We start from the raw sequence: 18,269 nt of genomic DNA on the forward strand, positions 1-18,269 counted from the left end.
CCGCCGAGGCCGGGGAGCTCCGCCGCTCCGGCACAGCGGCCCCTGCGAGCCCCCCGGGCCGGGGGGTGGGAGCGGATCCAGCCCCTGGCTCCGTTTGTGCAGCTCCTCCTTAGGCACTTCCAGGCTCTTCCAGGTGCTAAAACCGCTGCCCGTGGCAAGGGGCAACTTTCTCTAACTGGATTTCACTTTCTTTACCATGTCAACTGAGGATGTTAACTTTGGGCGCAGTTTTTCTTATTCCCTCGAGCTGCTGTTTAATTTTGCCTTTCTAAGTGTATTATGTTTGATGGAATTTCTACCGTTGTGTTTCTCTGAGAGAGCAAGGGTTGTCTTGCAATGCCTCAGGGAACCAGAACCATCATGTTTGCATGAATTACTTTATAGTTAGATGTAAGTAACTCGGAGGCTTGATTTGGGGATTTATTTTTTTTATTATATTTTTTTAGAAAAGTTCCATAACACAGAAGTAGTGTTATTTTTCCTGTCACATTGCCTTTCTTTTGCATGCATGTTTGTGGCATGATACGATACTTTGTGAATGGTAAGATGCAATAATCTGTTCTTTCACTGTGGAATGATACTATAGATTGCAAATTACGCAACAATCAATTTGAAAAAGTTTCTCATGACAAGTTTTCATGTGTCTGTGCAGTGCTAGGTGTTTTTTTTTTTTACTATTTTGTTGTAAACACGTCAAATAACGGTAAATGGAAATTGTGGCTTAGATTTAAAGAAGTACAAGTACCTGACATGATTCAGAAAACCCTCCTTTCTATTGCAGGTTAAATCAGCCATTGTTCTTGAGAGTCCTCGGTTGTGCTGCTTTGTCAGAATTGACCGCATGTGTTTAGATATTTGCCTCCAGATCTTCTGTCGAGTATGGCCCTGCTGAAGGGCAGTGCCCCCTGAGAAAAACACTCAAGCAGAATCTCAGCTGTGACAGAATACTGAAAGCGGTACCGCAGAAACTATGTAAGCTGGTTTTGCCCTCCTGGAGTAAACATGATGAAAACAGAGTCTTCAGGAGAAAGGTCAACCCTCCGAAGTGCCTCTCCTCACAGGAATGCTTACAGAACTGAGTTTCAGGCGCTGAAAAGCACCTTTGACAAACCGAAATCGGATGGAGACCAAAAAACGAAAGAGGAAGGAGAGGCCTCGCAGAGCAGGGGAAGGAAATATGGCTCAAATGTCAATAGAATTAAGAACTTATTTATGCAAATGGGCATGGAGCCCAGTGAAAGTGCTGGAGTTACCCCTAAAACCAGGGGGAAGGGTGGCCCTCCGTCACCTCAAAGACGAATTAGGCCCAAAGAATTTGTAGAAAAAGCGGATGGTTCAATTGTAAAATTGGAATCATCCGTCTCAGAAAGGATTAGTAGATTTGATACTATCCATGATGGTCCTTCCTATTCCAAGTTTACTGAAACTCGGAAGATGTTTGAGCGAAATGCTCATGAAACAGGACATTCCAATCGCTATTCCCCAAAGAAAGAGAAAGTCGTTTCCAATGAGCTTCCGGATGAATGGTGCAGCTCTAAGTCTCACAGAGGCAGCACTGATTCACTGGACAGTCTTAGCCCAAGGACAGAGACCGTCTCTCCAACTGTGAGTCAGCTCAGCGCAGTTTTTGAGAACACTGACTCACACAACGTAATCATTGTAGAAAAGTCAGAGAACAATGAAGAGTACTCTGTAACTGGTCACTATCCGCTAAACCTCTCGTCTACTGTCGCAAATATCTCCTCCCCAGTTGCAAACCTTGAGGGTTTCAGTCCTCTGAAAGATACCAGCACGTGGTCTCCGCCAGCCAAACAGAGTACAGGCTTGATGTCTGCCGAGAACTCTCAGCAGAATAGCACGCCTTCAGCACTGAGACAGAAGACATCCACAGGCACTTTGGCAGGTTCAAAAACAACTGAAGAAATAAAGAAGAGTACAGAGGCAAGTGCTGATTCTGTTGAGAGCTCTGCAGTGAGTCAACAGGATTTGGTCAACGTGCTTGACAGTGAAAGATCTGTGGACAGCTGTGGTAGGAGTAAGTCAAAAACAGAGACAGAAGTTTTGTTGCAACAAAAGGAATGGTCAGAGCATGCAGAGGGTGTCTTTGATAGACCCGAAGCTGCAGAAGTACCAAGAAACGTAGCTTCAGGTGGTGATTTTGCCACAGATGCTGTTTCAGACGCTACTGAGTCCCATTATGATGAAGCAAGTGAAAAAGAAGTGCAAGAAGATGTGAATAATTTTCAGAGTTCCCACGTGTACATGCACTCTGACTACAATGTGTATCGGGTACGATCGAGATATAATTCTGACTGGGGAGAGACAGGTACAGAACAGGATGATCAGGATGACAGTGATGAAAATAACTGTTATGAACCTGATATGGAATATTCTGAAATTAATGGATTGCCAGATGAAGATGAAATCCCAGCCAACAGAAAAATACAGTTTAGCCGTGCTCCAATTAAGGTAAAGTTTCCTACACTCTTTTGCTGCGGTTTGGTTCGTTTTCAAATGCAACTTTATTTGAAGTAGATTTTGACAGCTGATATCGGCTCTGGAAAGACTGCAGGGATCTTTTGATACACATTTCTATTGCAGTCAGCCAGCAAGCGTAATCTTAAATGAATTAAGGAAGCTGAGCTCTGATGAGCTTGTGTCATTTCCTAGGCTACTTGATGGCAGACTAAGCCAGCAGAAATTGGGAATGACAGCTGGGTTTGTGAAGTTTGAGAATTTTAACATGCATGTTCTGACTTGCATGACTGAACTGTAATCACATGGTGAAATGTGGAAGTGGGTGTTTGGTGGCCTTTGTGCTGCTTGTATTTTTAATTTGAAATCTCAGCTTCTTTAGATTGGATGGCTTTTCTTCAGCTCTCATCAGATGTTCTTTAAAGTCCTTGTATTTAAGCACTGTGTCATGAAATACAATGTGATTCTGCCTCAGTAGTAGAGGACTGTTAACATTCTGCGTCTGAATTAGTATCATCTTTTCCAGTAGCAGCTTCACTTTTTTAAAACTTTATTAAACATTAATATACGTATATATAGTATATCACAGTGCTACAGCAACGCCAAAGTCAGTTGATTGAAATACCTAATGAATGGTGTCTTGCAGAGCTTTTTTTGGTTTGTTTTTAAGTACCTTGAAAGTACAGCTAAGAATGTTGTTTCAAGTATTTTCAGTTGGGGAAGGAATAACTACTCATGTTTTGTTGTACCAGCTTTTCACTGCTGAGTCTCAGAGTTAAGTATAAAAGTATTTTACTTCCAAGTTGCTTTTAATGCACATGGTCTCAAATGGACAATTCAAAACCGTAGTAATTTTTTCCAGAAATGGATCTTGAAAGAGCCATATATGGTGGAGTACTTGAAATCTAAACATTTTTAAATTAACAATCTGTAATTGACTGTATTTTCATTATGTGAGTTTATTAATAAAAATTATTAAATCAACAAACAGAAGTTTCACTATCAAACTTGAAGTAATGTGATTTACAAAATCTGCGTTTACACCACCCGTGCTTTAGGATAGGATAAGATGTATATTTGTATTAGGACATTTTAATCTGAATGAAGCAACCGGGTTTTCACATCTGTTCATTGAGGGGTAGAGGGAAGGGAACGGCTTTGTGTTCTTCATGCTTCTAAAAGATCGTTTTTTACACTGAAACAAAATATTCTGAGCCAAGGTAATGGATTTTTTTGTTTTGTTAGTATTTTATTCAGGCTTGTGTCATGGACCAAAAATTCTAACAGTGTTTGTGCTCCCTCTAGATTATTCCCATAATTAAGCTAGCTGCTTTTGTTTAATTTTTTTGGAGATGAAGTAGAGAAAACACTTATTCCAAAGAATGATGAATGTTGTCCCCCCCACCGCCTTCCCCCTCAGGCTGTACTAACAGACAAGATGATGTTCTCTCTTCTGAAAGATCTATCAATTATGTGTAGAGGTTTGTTTTATCATGTTTGTTATGGTTCCAACAGATAAGTATTCAGAAAGTGATTACACCGATTTTATTCTTGAGATGGTTGGATTTTCTGCTGTTTCTGTTTTGAAAGAGCTAACACCCCCACCGCCTTCCCCCTCAGGCTGTACTAACAGACAAGATGATGTTCTCTCTTCTGAAAGATCTATCAATTATGTGTAGAGGTTTGTTTTATCATGTTTGTTATGGTTCCAACAGATAAGTATTCAGAAAGTGATTACACCGATTTTATTCTTGAGATGGTTGGATTTTCTGCTGTTTCTGTTTTGAAAGAGCTAACAGTGACATTATTACTTCAGTATATTGCTGTCGTCTGTCTGAATCATGCTGTCATGCCAAGTGCTATAAGAGTATTCTCTCAATTATTTAGTTACAAAATTTTTCTTTTCTTCTCAAGATTTTCATGCTATGTTCATTTCAGATTACTATTATCAAGTAACAATAACAGTCCATCAGGAAAATGCTCTAAAAGTCATTTGTGTAAATAATAAAAGAGTACATTTGTCATGGTTTTCAGCATAAAGCACTCTTAACAAGCTTATCCAAAGTAAAAGAATCATTGCTTTAGTTATTTCAGCATCTTCATTGTAGATAGGAAGAAAACAGAATAAAAGCTGCATTGAGAAAGAACAGTGTAGGGGAGATTGGGCGGTTTGGGAGATCCCCGTGTGATTGCTTTTTGTCCCTTCAATGCATCCAATCTGTTAGTCATGTGGGGAAACAGAAGTGAGACCATGTGGAAGGCTTGCGCTAAGAGGAAGAAGTGCAGCGAAAGTTGTGGAAAATTAAAAGCTGCTTCTCGAGCCTTCCTCCCTTTTCTCCGCAGCACTCTGTAATTCTCTCGGCAGTGTCAAGCAGCGTAAGCCCGGGTGGGCTGCCAGCAGCATCAGGTCACTGTCTGGCCACGCTACCGTGGGCAGGGACCTGGGAAGAGCAGCTGGAGAATCCCCGCCATGGGTCCTCGGAGGCTCGTGGGTCTCTGGGCTCCTGCACTGCCTCTCTGACAGCACTGCCAATTCAGCACGCTGCTAGGAGGTCGTGAACTGGCTCTGGCAAGTGTTTTCTGCCCAGCAGATAGGTACCAATGAGCAGTGCAGAGGGCAAGGGGGACTTGTGTTCTGTCCCCTCACACAGTGCTAGCGGACAAATTTACCCGATTACTTACTTCACCTGTCCGTTACGTGGGGATGATGCTTGCTAGCTGAGTAGACAGCAACTATTTAAGAATTTTTCTGTTCTAGGCAATTTTGTGTTTTAGTGGGCATAACTGGTTTCACTAATGCTTTCCTGAACATCATCTCATGCATAGCGTAACTGAGAGACAGGAAAATACAAAGCAATGTAGGAGTATTTTCTGTACTGTTGAAAACTGATTTGTCTTATTAAAATGAAGCAATCTGTATTTAACTACTCTGCTGGATAGTGGTGTGAAAAGTCCAACCCAAACTCTACATGTTCAGTGCTGATTTCACAGCATCATACCTCCACTCTCCTCCTACAGGTGAGCTCTGAAATAATTAACAAAACTGGCATTTGAATGTGTAACCTGTGAAACGAGTGGGTAGTTATTGCCATGAAGTTGTTAGTTGAAGGTCTCAACAGGTTTAGATAAACATCTTTGAACTATTTTTCCAAGGGATTTTTCAGATAGACGTGTAAGAAGTAAATGAGAAGAGTGCTGAGACTGAAGAGCAAAGAGATTTCAGTTACCACCAAGGGGAATCCTTTCCATCCCTTTAGGGGAAATGCTGTGGACTATGAGAAGTAATGAAGTATAGGCAGGAGGATGAATAAATAAAATCTTACTCATCAAACTGATAAAGATTGAATTCTGCTCATCTCCCAAGCAGAAAAATAACCCAGTTATTGAGAAACTCGCTATAAAGAGAAGGATTCAAGTCAACGGATGCAGGAAATTCTGCTCTGTTACAGTCTGTAATTTCGCTATCACAGATCCCACGCTCCATGGGCCATTTACTCTGCTCTAGGATTATGGGATATGTTTGTTGATCTCGCCTCTGTTGAAAGTCCCTTTAGGAGTAAGTGGCTGCCCAGGGGCCATTGCAGGCTTGGAGAGTTTCTAGGTATTTGGAGTGTGGCATCACTGGTGTGAGCAGTTGTGCGGGTCTGTGGGACCTTAGGTCAGCTTGGTGCCGTTCAATAAAAAATAGCCTAAAGCAGCCCAAGAGTTGGTGCTGGTAGTGGGAGTGGGCATGAGTGTGTTGCTAAACAAGGGATGTGCACGTTGATATAGCAGTTGATATGAGTGTTTATATAGCGATACAGCGGCCTTCATCAGCACCGGCCCGTTCTTGTGTTGAGGTATTGTGTTTCTGCTCAGGGGTAGAACTGAAAGTCTCCAAGGCAAGTGTAAGAGGTGAAAAAGTTAAGTAAATGTGATGGGGAAAAAATACCTTGGTTTTTCCAGGGATACTTTTCTACACAAAAAAGCAGAAACTCTGTGATTTATTGGCCTTTTTGTTCAGTTTTGCAGGGTTTCCTGAGCGTTGGGTTATATGCTGCTTCCCAAACATTGCGGGCTAATTGGACAAGGTTTGTCAGCAGTGCAAAATTCATTAGCTCATGGCTTTCTACACTCTAGCAAATGGAAATGTATTGATTGTCCAAATCATAGTCCTTTTTGAGCCATGCTTCCTCCATCCTGGATAGAGTTAGGATGGAAGAGTAATGTTTACCTCTTCTCTCCAAGTCCAGAATGTCTGGTATCTTGATAGCTGATGGCTGCATCTTCAGTTAGTGCCTTATTTCTGGCACCAGGTACACGTTAAACCATTTAAAGCTGTTAGCAGCAATTGGTATCTCCTGCTGAGCCTCCTTTTGCAACTTTCTGCTTTGCTGACTTGGCCCTACCTGGCTAAGGGGTTGGAGAGGGTTGGGTAGTATGTGATCAGACCGTATGGCAGACAGCAGGTAACTTGTGGTGCAATGAGGGGTTTTAGCCCAAGCTGCTGCTGCAGTTTTCAGGGTTCCATAAAGCTTCCTTAGGGTGCAGTGGTGGTGAAGGGACCTGTCTGCAGACCTCTCTGAGTTTTGGGTTAGGTGGGAGAGAGGGTGACAAGAATGGAAGGCATATAGCAAATGGCTCTTCAATGCTTCAGCTAATTCCATACGAAGGGATTATGACCTCTAGTGCCTGTGCCTCATATGTTCTTCCCCTCTTTTGTCATGCAGCATGACTGAATCTTATACCCTACAGCACTTCAGTTTTCCAGATCGTGTTTTGTTCAAATGGTCTTCAGGAATTGGAATTTGTGCCCCCCACCCCGTGTGAGCCTTTGAAGAAGTTTTACAAAAGTGCTGTGACTGTAGTTTAGTGTAAAATATAAATGACATTTGTATTTAAAAGTTGTTTTGAAATTTCTTATGAACTATATGGTGCTTTTTCTCACTAAAAATCAATTCAAGGAGCAAGTCTTTCTTTTAGTTATTCCTCGTTTCTCTCACTAAATTGTATTCGGGAATGTAAATAGTGGCGAAGAAAGAATCTGAAACCATCTGACCCTGTAATTGCTTTGGAAATTTTTACTCTCTAAAATATTATTATTCTTTGTCTGGTAAGCATCAAAATAAAGTATGCTGGAAACATTTTCAAGTTTCAGTGTTGAAAAATAAGTATTTCTTTGCCTGATTCAATGTTTGGTATGGTATTTACCCATTGTTGAACTCCTTTGGAACATAGAAGTCATAAGTGAAGGTTACCCATCCACAAGCACTGTACAGTCCCTGGCTCCAAACTTGCGAATGCTTCTATTTGTGTTTTACTTAAGTGAATATGGAGTTGGATTTAGATGACCTCCAGATCTCCCTTCCAACCTCAGTGAGCCTACGATTCTATAAATGAAGTAGTCCCAGTGGGTGTTAGGGCACTTGTTGAAGGCAGATGTGGAAGACAGGCAGATGTGCAGAAAGATCCCAAGGGTATATTAGATTTAAAATGATTACAGAATCTGAGAAATTCATCCACTTTTGAATGGATTAATTAAGAAACCTTACAGATAAATCAAGATGTGTAGCTTCATTCTGAAATCACTGAAAGAGTATTTTCCTTTCCTTAAATTTGGTTCCCTACTCTAGCTGCTGTGTCTATGCTTTGTTTACAACATTAGGAGTGGATGGTAGTTTTGGCTAAAGCATGAAACTAGATACTAAGTAGGCTTAGGCTCTGTCTCCTGTAATGTTGAATAAATCACTGAACCTTTATGCTGGTATTTGAATTCTGTAAAATGGGCAGCAAGCTGGTTATTAATTCCATTAATCTGGACTTGTGACGTAGTTTGAGATACCGAGCTATTGCTTGGATAGCTTAAAACGTGTGTATTCTGCTACATAAAGTGACCTTACCCTTTTTTCAGGTATTGTGAAGTATGGGAAATTCTGCAGACTTAAGTAGTAGTAAAATGTGTTGTACTGCAAGGATTGTGATGCTAACTTGGATTATTTGTAAAAGTTAATGATGTAAAACCAGGTTCTTTCTGCTGGTTGTAGGATATATAGAGCATTTCTGGGACCTGGTCTTTTATTTCAGTTACATTTATTATGAAAGAGCTTGTTATGAAAGGCAGAACCTTATATATAAATTTGTCAGGGAAAGGAAGTAGAAGTAAATATTAAGGATTCAAAGACTGGATGCTCTTAGATAAAGAGCAACAGTGCAGAGAGAAAGCGTTCCAGAACAAGTTGCTATTTTGGTTATTAAAAGGTAAGTCTGTTCTACATGGTTATCTCGTACGTGAAGTGTATTATTGAGTTGGAATTGTATGTTTTCACTGGATGAGTCTTTCACACACAGTAATTTCAGATACCAAAGAGTTTTCTTATATTAAGTATACATGGAATTATTGGAATACAGTAGATGGAATGACATTATTTGCCTGCCACAATATGCTGTGGAGACTTTAATTCTTGTATAGGTCGTAATTTCACCACTAATTCTAGGGGCCAGTTATTCCTGGATGCAATGTTCACACACAGTTATTGAACTAAAAGAAATAATGTTGCTTTAAACTGGGTTTTATAAGCGTTGAGGACATTCTAGAAGAGCTGTTTGTAGAAACCAAGTTTGGATTGAATAATTGGCATCAGAGGTTTATGCGGTTTAGATTGAAAGGGGTTTCCAGTTAAAGGTTTTGAATTTCAAAAATGCAGACTGAGAAACTGTAGGGAAATGGTTTGAAATTAGTTGAACCAGAGAGCTAAGGGAGCTAATGGTGCAGTTCTTGGAACCTTTTTGATTCAGAATTAGAAAAAGTGCGTAGGATTTGCATCCCAAGAAACAGCAGAATACACGAGCAGAATAATTGCAGACCGAATCAGAAGAAAAGCCAGCCAAAGAGAATATCAGAAGCTAGCCAAGAACTTGCAAGGAGTGGCAGAAGTCGTTGTTCAAAAAGTGAAGACTGTCATAGAGTTCAGAAGTCTTAAAGTGTAAATAAGATGTTGCCAGAAGTCAAGCTGAGTTTGACCTTGTAAAGGAAAATAATCCAAGTAGTAAAAAGTTATTTATCCATTAAAAACGAAACAAGAAAGGAAGTTGGGTGTTATGCAGTGAGCATGAGGTTATGATTAGAGCTATCACCCCCAGTTTATATTAATATTTTGCCTTCGGTTTTGGTGCAGTTCGTCATGTTGAACATGGAATCGGGATTAAGAGTGAAATAAATGTATACAGGTGGAAACTCTTACAGTGGAAATTCTGATAGTGAAATGAAGATGAAACCTAGAAGTTCCTAGTGCTCAGGTTTGTAGGGGGCTGGGTGAGAGAAGTATTTTAGAAAGTCTTGTAGCAAACATTTCAAAACAAACAGAGCACTATCAGAATAGAGATGGTATTTAACTGCAAAAGAGCAAATGCAGTAGCTATTTTTCAGAAAGTAGAGAAGAGGTGGTTCTGGCACCTTGAAAATTATTAATCTCTTTTTTTTTTTTCCTATAGCAAAGCAATAGAAAAAAACTTTGGAAAGAATCAAAGGCAGGAAGGCAAATGGAAAAGTGGAATACATGTAAATGGCTTTATGAGAGGTAGCATATGTCAGACTAAATTAGTGTGTGCCTTTGATAAGATAGAAGACCTTGTTAAAAATTTCTGTAGTTCTGTTTCAGAACATTGGAGCACGCTAATGACGCTTGCTTTTGACAAGCAAAAAATTGGAAAGTGGGGAAGCCTTATCATTGCATAGGATTACAGTAAAATACAGGTGACTGGGAGGACTTGAGTAGTGGGGATGGATTTATGAGCTAAGAAGTTTCACGGTAAACTAGTGACTCATTTGTAGGGGATGACAGCTAAGGAGAAAGCCACTCTGTGACTGCTTGTGCAGAATGACAGCAGTAACCTGCGGTGTGATGCAACTGTGAGGAAGGGAAATGGCATTTTAGATACATGAAGCAAAATATTTTGGTAGCGGTAGGCAATTGTGAGTGTCATTTTATAACTCGCTAAGGAGACTTCATCTGGAACGTGTCTGGTGGATTCTGCTTAAGGCGAGTGAGTTTGCAGGAAAAGCTGCAGCAACTTGCTGCTCTTAATCTGTCTTTTTCTTGGTTAATTCTATCATAAAACAGGGGGCTTAAGAAATTTATCTTGCTCAGTGAGGGATGACAAAGCCTGAAAAAGAGCATAATTGCATCTCTGGTGTATTCATAAAGAAAAAGCACCTGAAGGCTAAGGGGCAGCGTTCCACTTTTAAGGTGGAATTGAGCATTTTCCAACTAAGATTAAAGAATTGTAATAGCAGGCAGTGACACAGGCAATTTCCTTCTCTTTTCCTATGTTCCTAATAGACTACTGTATTGTCTAACAGTGTCTATTAATTCTGTTAAGGGTTGGAATTTCCTTCAGCACTGTTGAACTTGCAGGCCACAAATAATCTATTAAAAAAAGTCCCTGACATTCCTGTAGTTAAATGGTACAAAGCAATAGCTGTTATTCTGTGGTATCCTTTTTATATAGAAAGTATTCTAGTGAGAGCAGAAGCTAATTTTACTCACTAGAGTTGACTCAAGAGACCTGTCAGATCACTCAGATATTTCCATATGATAAAGTCAGCGGAAGGTGTGAATGCAGAATTTATCTCTGAGACCCGTTTGCCTTGCATTATTACACATGCAGCTGCGCTTCTTAGTCTATGCACATCTGTAACTTTCTATGTTCCTCTCTGCAGTTTCCATCTGCTTCAGTATTCAGTGCGTAATCTCAAGGGCATAAGATGCTGGTTCACATTGAAAGGATATTTTTTAATATTCAGACTATGCTGCATGTAGACCTGGTGCCTTTTATTTGACAAAATACCTGTATTTCAAATTTACTATTCACATTATTTGTTGAAAAGCAATAAGCTGTAGAGGCTTTTAAAAGTCATATTGTCAAACTCCTGTCTAATTCATCTAGATCATGGCCTTCACGATAAAAAAAAAAAATCCCAAGGTTTTATCTAGCTTGTGATCGTCTTTACATCTTTATAAGCTTGCAGTCATCTTTAAGATGGACTTTGACATATTTAGATACTGACATATTTAGATTCTGTAGATATGTAGATTCTGACATATTTAAATATTTACCTGTTAGCTCTGCCTTCTTAGAAGCCCAAAGATACCTGTTCATTAATGTTGACTTGGGTGATTTTGCAGTAGATTTTATTGTGCGTGGGCTGCTTAAACAGAATACTCAGAATATTTTAATACTGTATTTTTTCACAAGGGCAAACCAGAGAGAACTCATGAATCTGGAGATTTAGAGCACTCTTGAAAAAGCTGGTAATTTAGAAGTGTGGCAACGTGCACTAATGCAAGCGAGGATGTTTCAGTATGGTGTTTGGGAGCATGAGACTACCAGACCACGTAGCTCGTCATTCCTCTTCGCTCAGCCTTTTTCTCTGAAGTAGTTGCTCAGTTTTATCTCCCCTCTATTAATGTGGTAGGTTGACTAAAAACTGCCACCTTGATGTTTTGCACATTTTTTTCATGTTGATATTTAAGATGGGGGGAGGGCAGAGGTTGTGGGTTTTTTAATTTTATTTTTCCCCTTCTGTCTGTATGGCCAGTAAAGCAATTTCCAACCTTAACAGCTGTAGATCCAAAATAACTGCTAAGACTTAACTGTGGCTTACTACGAGTGCATGACACAGTCATTACCACTAACTCTTGACCATTAAAAAGGGGAAGTTGTGCTTGACCAACCTCATAACCTTCTACAATGAAATGACTGACTTGATAGATGAGGGGAGAGCAATGGATCTTGGCACATTCACTTCAGTAAGACTTTTGACATGCTCATAGAGAAGCTGATGAAGTAGGGGCTGGATGAGCAGACAGTGAGGTGGATTGAAAACTGGCTGAACAGAGAAGTGGGCAGACAGAAACCTCATGAGGTTCAGCAGGTAGAAGTGTAAAGTCCTGCACCTGGGGAGGAAAAGCCCCATGCACCGGTATATGGCGGGGGCCACCCACCTGGAGAGCAGCTTTGCAGAAGAAGATCTGGGGTCCTGGTGGACACCAAGTTAAACATGAACCAGCAATGTGCCCTTGTAGCACGGATGGCTAATGGTATCCTGGACTGCATTAGGAGGAGTGTTGCCAGGCAGGTCGAGGGAGGTGATCCTTCCTCTCTACTCAGCACTGGTGAGGCCACACCTGGCGTACTGGTTTCTGCTCTGGGCTCCCCAGTACAAGAGACTGGAGAGAGTCCAGTGAGGGCCCATGAAGATCAAGAAGGGTCTGGAACATGTCTCCTATGAGGAAAGGCTGAGGGAGCTGGGGCTGTTTAGCCTAGAGAAGAGAAGGCTCAGGGGGGATCTTATTAATACATATAAATACCTGAAAGGAGGGTGCAAAGAAGACGGAGCCAGGCTCTTTTCAGTGGTCACTGTTCCAGTGACAGAACCAGAGGCAATGGGCACAAACTGAAACACAGGAGGTTCCCTCTGAACATCAGGAAACACTTTTTCCCTGTGAGGGTGATGGAGCACTGGCACAGGTTGCCCAGAGAGGTTTTGGAGACTCCATCCTTGGAGATACTCAAAAGCCATCTGGACATGGTCCTGGGCAACCAGTTCTAGGTGGTTCTGCTTGAGCAGGAGGGTTGGACCAAATGACCTCCATAGGTCCCTTCCAACCTCAGCCATCCTGTGGTTCTGTGGCTTCATCGAAATCAGAAAAAAATTATTTTCCTGATAGTGAACTTTGGCAAAGGAAGCAGCTAAATTGCATCCAAGATGAATTCTTTTAATTTTATTATTTGTAAAATATACTAAGTGACCTCTCATTTATCAAATTATAAGTGTGCGTGGTTTTGCAAATCCAGAGGTGATGCAGAAGCTCCAATAGGTTTTCCCTGATTGTAATAGTTAACTTTGTTTAAATATATATGAATATTTTAACAAGACCTAATTGAATACAGCTTGAATTGTTACCTGTAATTACAGTGGAGTGCGGTCAAATAAAGATTTCTGGGATGTAGAGGTGCTTTTATGTGTTTTCCTTCCCCTAAAATACATAAACGGTTGTTTATGAGTTGTCATGAAGCTTTATCCCTTCTTTTTCAATGACTATAATTTAGGTTTAATTGTTAATTAAAATCTGAGTATTGCATATTGTACAATAAGGCAGATGGTGCTTCATTGTAGAACATGGTCATGATACTGAATTTTCCTGGACTTTAAACAATTATGAAGTATCTAGAAGATGCAGCACTTTGCAAGAAAAGCATAGGGAAGAACTGCAGCTCTGTTGACTTGATGGTACCTTTGCTATTAGGGAACAGTGTGTCACCTTAGTTGGTGATACAAGTGGGATGACTTTCTCGTGCGTATGTACATCTATTACCCCTAACAGATAGTTTAGTTCAAGGATTGATAGTAGCCTTTTAATGTTTCCTGTTAATGAGAACCTTGACCCACTACTGTCAATCAAAATAACTATCTAAGAAAGGATTTTAAGGGGTTTTTTGGTCCATATTTTGTTGTATTATAGCATGAGCAGATTGACCTAACTTTATAAGTAGCATTTAGCAATGCCAAAAGATTTTGGGGAAATGTTTAATATTGGGGAAATATTTATGATTAAGAGGAGAAATTAAAAGCAGCCTGTACAAAAATAAAACTGCTGAGGGGTAGTGTTCATTTGCAGCAGAGGCAAAGCCCACTATTATTTTGCATACAGCAGTAGCCAAAGTCTGTATTGCTGTTGCTGTCCTGCAGCTGGGTAAGCCCTGGTTGGAACGGGAACGTGAGACAAGTACTCAAAAGCTCTGGTCAGACTGGTAAATAACTCCACACTGTGCTGTACACCTTCAGTGCAATGTCAAAATTATTCACTTTGTAAAATGTACTGAGCTGCTAACATTGCCTAGGCAATATCTGTGAAATCCTTCCGATAATGATGGGGGGAGGCATTTTGCCGATTTTGTAAAGCTCAAGAACTCCCAGAAGAGAGACCAATGTGTGTTGCTGAAGGTGACCAAAAGCAATTTATAAAACATGAGAGAGATTAGTGGGAAGTTTTTTGAGTAGCACTTTGAATAAATGGATTAAAACAGAAAGACAGCGAGTAGTATAAAGTAAATTCTTCTTCACTCTTTTGGGTTGAAAATGGATCTGTTAAAACAGGCCTCCTGTGCCCATATATAACTTTTATTTATTTTATTTTCCTAGTCCAGAGGCTCACTTGTGTCTCTAAGCCCTGGAGAACCCCTGTAGTTAATCCATGCCATTAAGAACAGCACATTTCTGAGCTTGAGAAAGCTGGATTTAGCTTTCAGCAGCACAGCAATAAGAACCACGGGAGCTTGGCCGGGGGGGGGGGGGTGGCGGAGCGGTGGGAGTCTCCTTCCCCAGCCGGGCGACGGGATGGGAGCTGAACCGGAGTCTCGTTAGCAGCCAGCACCCTGCCCTGGCCAGGTCCTGCCCCAGCTTTTGTAAGCCAATGCAGCTGGTACACAGTAGCGCTGCACTTCGAGCATTTAGGATTCGAAGAAGCCATAGGGCAGGTTTTGGCCTTTTTCTAAGAGCTAACTGCTTACCACTGCATCGGTAGTCCCACGGTATGGTGTCTGAAATATGCAACTGAACCCTTTCTTCACCATTTTGCCTCAGTTGACCTCCTGGTGTTATCTGAGCATTGTAGTATGCCTCGTAGACTTTTTTAAAACATAGTTTCTGGTTGTCTTGTCTTCTTTTTTCCCCCCTGTATTGATTCTGGACATTTAACAGGCTGCAGTTAGTTTTGTTGATGGCCTAGGACATAATTTCCTTTTTTATCCTCAGTTTTCTTATTTTCTAGGGCTACATACTTGACATTTTGCATTACATTATAAAATAGCAAAAAAAAACCCCAAACCACAAACAGAAGCTTCTTTTTAAATTGTCAATTTATGAATTTTTGTCATTGTTTTATGTAGCGCATATTCAACACTCAAAAGACTGAAGAATTTACAGTGGTGCTTTTTTTTTTTTAACCAAGTTTATTTTCTTACAGCATTATCTGTGTTTGTTTTATTTTGCTTATTGTATTTTGTTATTTGTAATAAGTAAATGATGTTTGAAATGTATAGCTTCATATCCATAGAGGCTCTGTAAATGCTGCTCATTCTCTGGTTGTTCTTGTTCTCTGCACAGATCTTTCTATCTGATCTCACACTTTGCTTTTAATAGCTTGCAGCTTTATTGTGTGAGACAACAGAATCTAGATGTGCCATATGTTCCACTGCAGTGTCAGCAAACCTGTGGCTGACACCTGAGAGGAGAGGAAGCATCTTCTCTGGGCCGTGTTATGTGGAGTACCTGGCCAACTTATAGGTGGATCTGCTGCCACCCCTTTTTAAAATATACACTTGTACGCCTAGAAAAGTAAGAATTAAAAGAACAAACTTACTTGTGTATGCAGATACTTGACTAATAAAATGTTGTAGTGGTAATTAATCAAAAGGCTTTGAAAGAGAAATTTTTGTCTTAAAAACTCTGTAATTTATTCTTTGATAAACAATGCTCAGGGGTGTGGGGCTTGCTTTAGCTGCAAGAATTTTTGCAGTGCAAGGTAAACATGCCAGGAGGGTGTAGCAAAAATGTCTGTTAAGGGTAAGCATGGTGTGACTTCTCTCTGGTATAAGGTATTTTTTGTTCTCTTTAAACAAGAGTGGTACTATAGTCATGAAATACTAGATCAAATTCATTGTCTTTTATTAGCACTGGAATTCCAAGATACAACATCGCTTGGTGACTTGCTGCATAATAGTTGTCTTTTAATGACTGGCTTGGATTACTTTACTCTGAAAATGAAGGTCAAAATTTTGTCTTTTGTCTCACTATCTGAAAAAAACAGCAGCAGCAGAGGAAAGGGAGGACTACCCCTCATCTCCCTTTTAGACCTCAGATTCGATTAAGTTCCTAAAGTGGAAAAAATACAATTGTAGAATAAATTACATTTAAAATGTCTTACTTTGAATCAACTGCTTCTGCTAATATCCATACCCATGTATTTGGTGCAGACATCAGTGTTACCATCAGAAATAAGATATTTTTGGGACTCCCTAACGTTTTGCAGCCCTTTGTCATGCTACCATCATGAACTTGATTAGTAAATTAGCTTAGTAGTACTGATAGCAGGAATTACACCACTAGCTCTGATTCAGTTCACTGAGCTTGCATTCAAGAATTCCTGACGGCACATAATGGGGTATCAAACCGAACTATACTGTACTATACTATGCAAACTATACTGTACAAGATTGGCAGATGACAGTGCTGGAAATGGTCATTACAGCACCACTGAGTCACGTGTCGTCTTCTACACCATTTGGTTAGCACATAGGGAATAGAAAATAAGGTATATGCATGCACTGATAACAGGGCAACTGGGCAGACATGATGATGGCAATGACCTGAAGAAGCGCACAGGTACTAATTTTTCTGCTCTTATGCCACATTTGGCGGTGATAAAGAGAGTGGGCATCAGGAGAGCTGCAAAACTGACAGGCAGCGCTTCCTTTTCTCATGGGTGTGTGGCAGCAAATAAACTCAAAAGAAGCAAATGTGAATGGGAAAGTGTGAAATGTACAAAACTTGAGAGTGGTGTAATACAGCAAAATAAGGCGGCACTTAACATTAAAAAGCTTGTCAAATTGAGATGACTTAGGGGAGGTTTTTCTTAAAGATGGAAGGATAATTATGACCATTAAAAGCTGAGGGGGGACCGCTGCATGAATTGCCAGTGCACTTGCCACCTCTGCTAAAAGCCTAGCAATGAGATTGTAGGGTATTTTTTAGCTAAGATGATAACATCCACGTCATAGAATAGAGGGTTTTCAACAGGTTTCTTTTTTTGTGTTTTCATAGCACTGTGGAAGTTTAATGTGGACATGTCTCCAGAACCACTTCAGTGACTTAACAGTATTTTACCTGTTTTACAGTCTCACCTTATTGATGCACTGATCTACACTATAAAGACACTTCTTAATTTCACATCATGGTTAAGGAAAAATGTATAGTTTTGTCTACAGTCTGCTGTAAGAGAAAGATTCAACAGCTAATCAACTAGAAGAGAGTGAACCAAAAAAAGGCAGCTACAGCAAACTATCTGTGATGAAAAAACAAAATCTGAGAATTGTGGGGAGTACTGGCCTTTACTCTTTGCTCTGACTATTTTCCCAAAGCAACCAGCCCTGGGAATTGCAGTCTGTTCTGCAAGGAGCCTAAAACAGTGTGCTGAACGTGTAGTCTGCTGTTTAATTATACTAAGTACTGGTGGGATGGTCCCTTCATCCAGTTACAAGAATTGTGTCAGAAAACGTCTACTTCAGGTAGATCTTGTAATGAAGCCGTGAACTGGATGGTTCAGATCCTCCTGGAAGCTATGCTCAGGCACCGGCCTGACTAACCTGGTGGCCTTCTATGATGGAGGGACTACATCAGTGGACAAGGGAAGAGCTACGGATGTTGCCTATCTGGACTTCTGTAAGGCCTTTGACACAGTCCCCCACAACATCCTTCTTTCTAAATTGGAGAGATACGGATTTGATGGGTGGACTGTCCAGTGAGTGAGGAATTGGTTAGATGGTCGCATCCAGAGGGTAGTGGTCAACGGCTCAATGTCCAGATGGAGACTGGTGACGAGTGGCATTCCGCAGGGGTCTGTATTGGGATCGGTACTGTTTAATATCTTCATCAATGACATAGACAGTGGGATCGAGTGCACCCTCAGCAAGTTTGCAGATGACACCAAGCTGAGTGGTGTGGTTGACACACCAGAGGGACGGGATGCCATCCA

General features: G+C 40.6%; 1 protein-coding gene across 1 annotated transcript in view; it reads left to right on the forward strand.

The window, feature by feature from the left end:
• Nucleotides 1-798: 798 nt before the first annotated feature.
• Nucleotides 799-18,269, forward strand: part of PPP1R9A (protein phosphatase 1 regulatory subunit 9A) — a 156,002-nt gene continuing 138,531 nt past the window's right edge. The window contains exon 1 of the mRNA XM_009286340.2: nucleotides 799-2,469. Coding sequence (XP_009284615.1) covers nucleotides 1,003-2,469 — 1,467 coding nt within the window. The 5' untranslated portion in view covers nucleotides 799-1,002. The remainder of the gene's footprint in view (nucleotides 2,470-18,269) is intronic.

Source organism: Aptenodytes forsteri, unplaced genomic scaffold (genome assembly GCF_000699145.1).
Source record: "Aptenodytes forsteri isolate BGI_AS27 unplaced genomic scaffold, ASM69914v1 Scaffold55, whole genome shotgun sequence".
NCBI lineage: Eukaryota > Metazoa > Chordata > Aves > Sphenisciformes > Spheniscidae > Aptenodytes > Aptenodytes forsteri.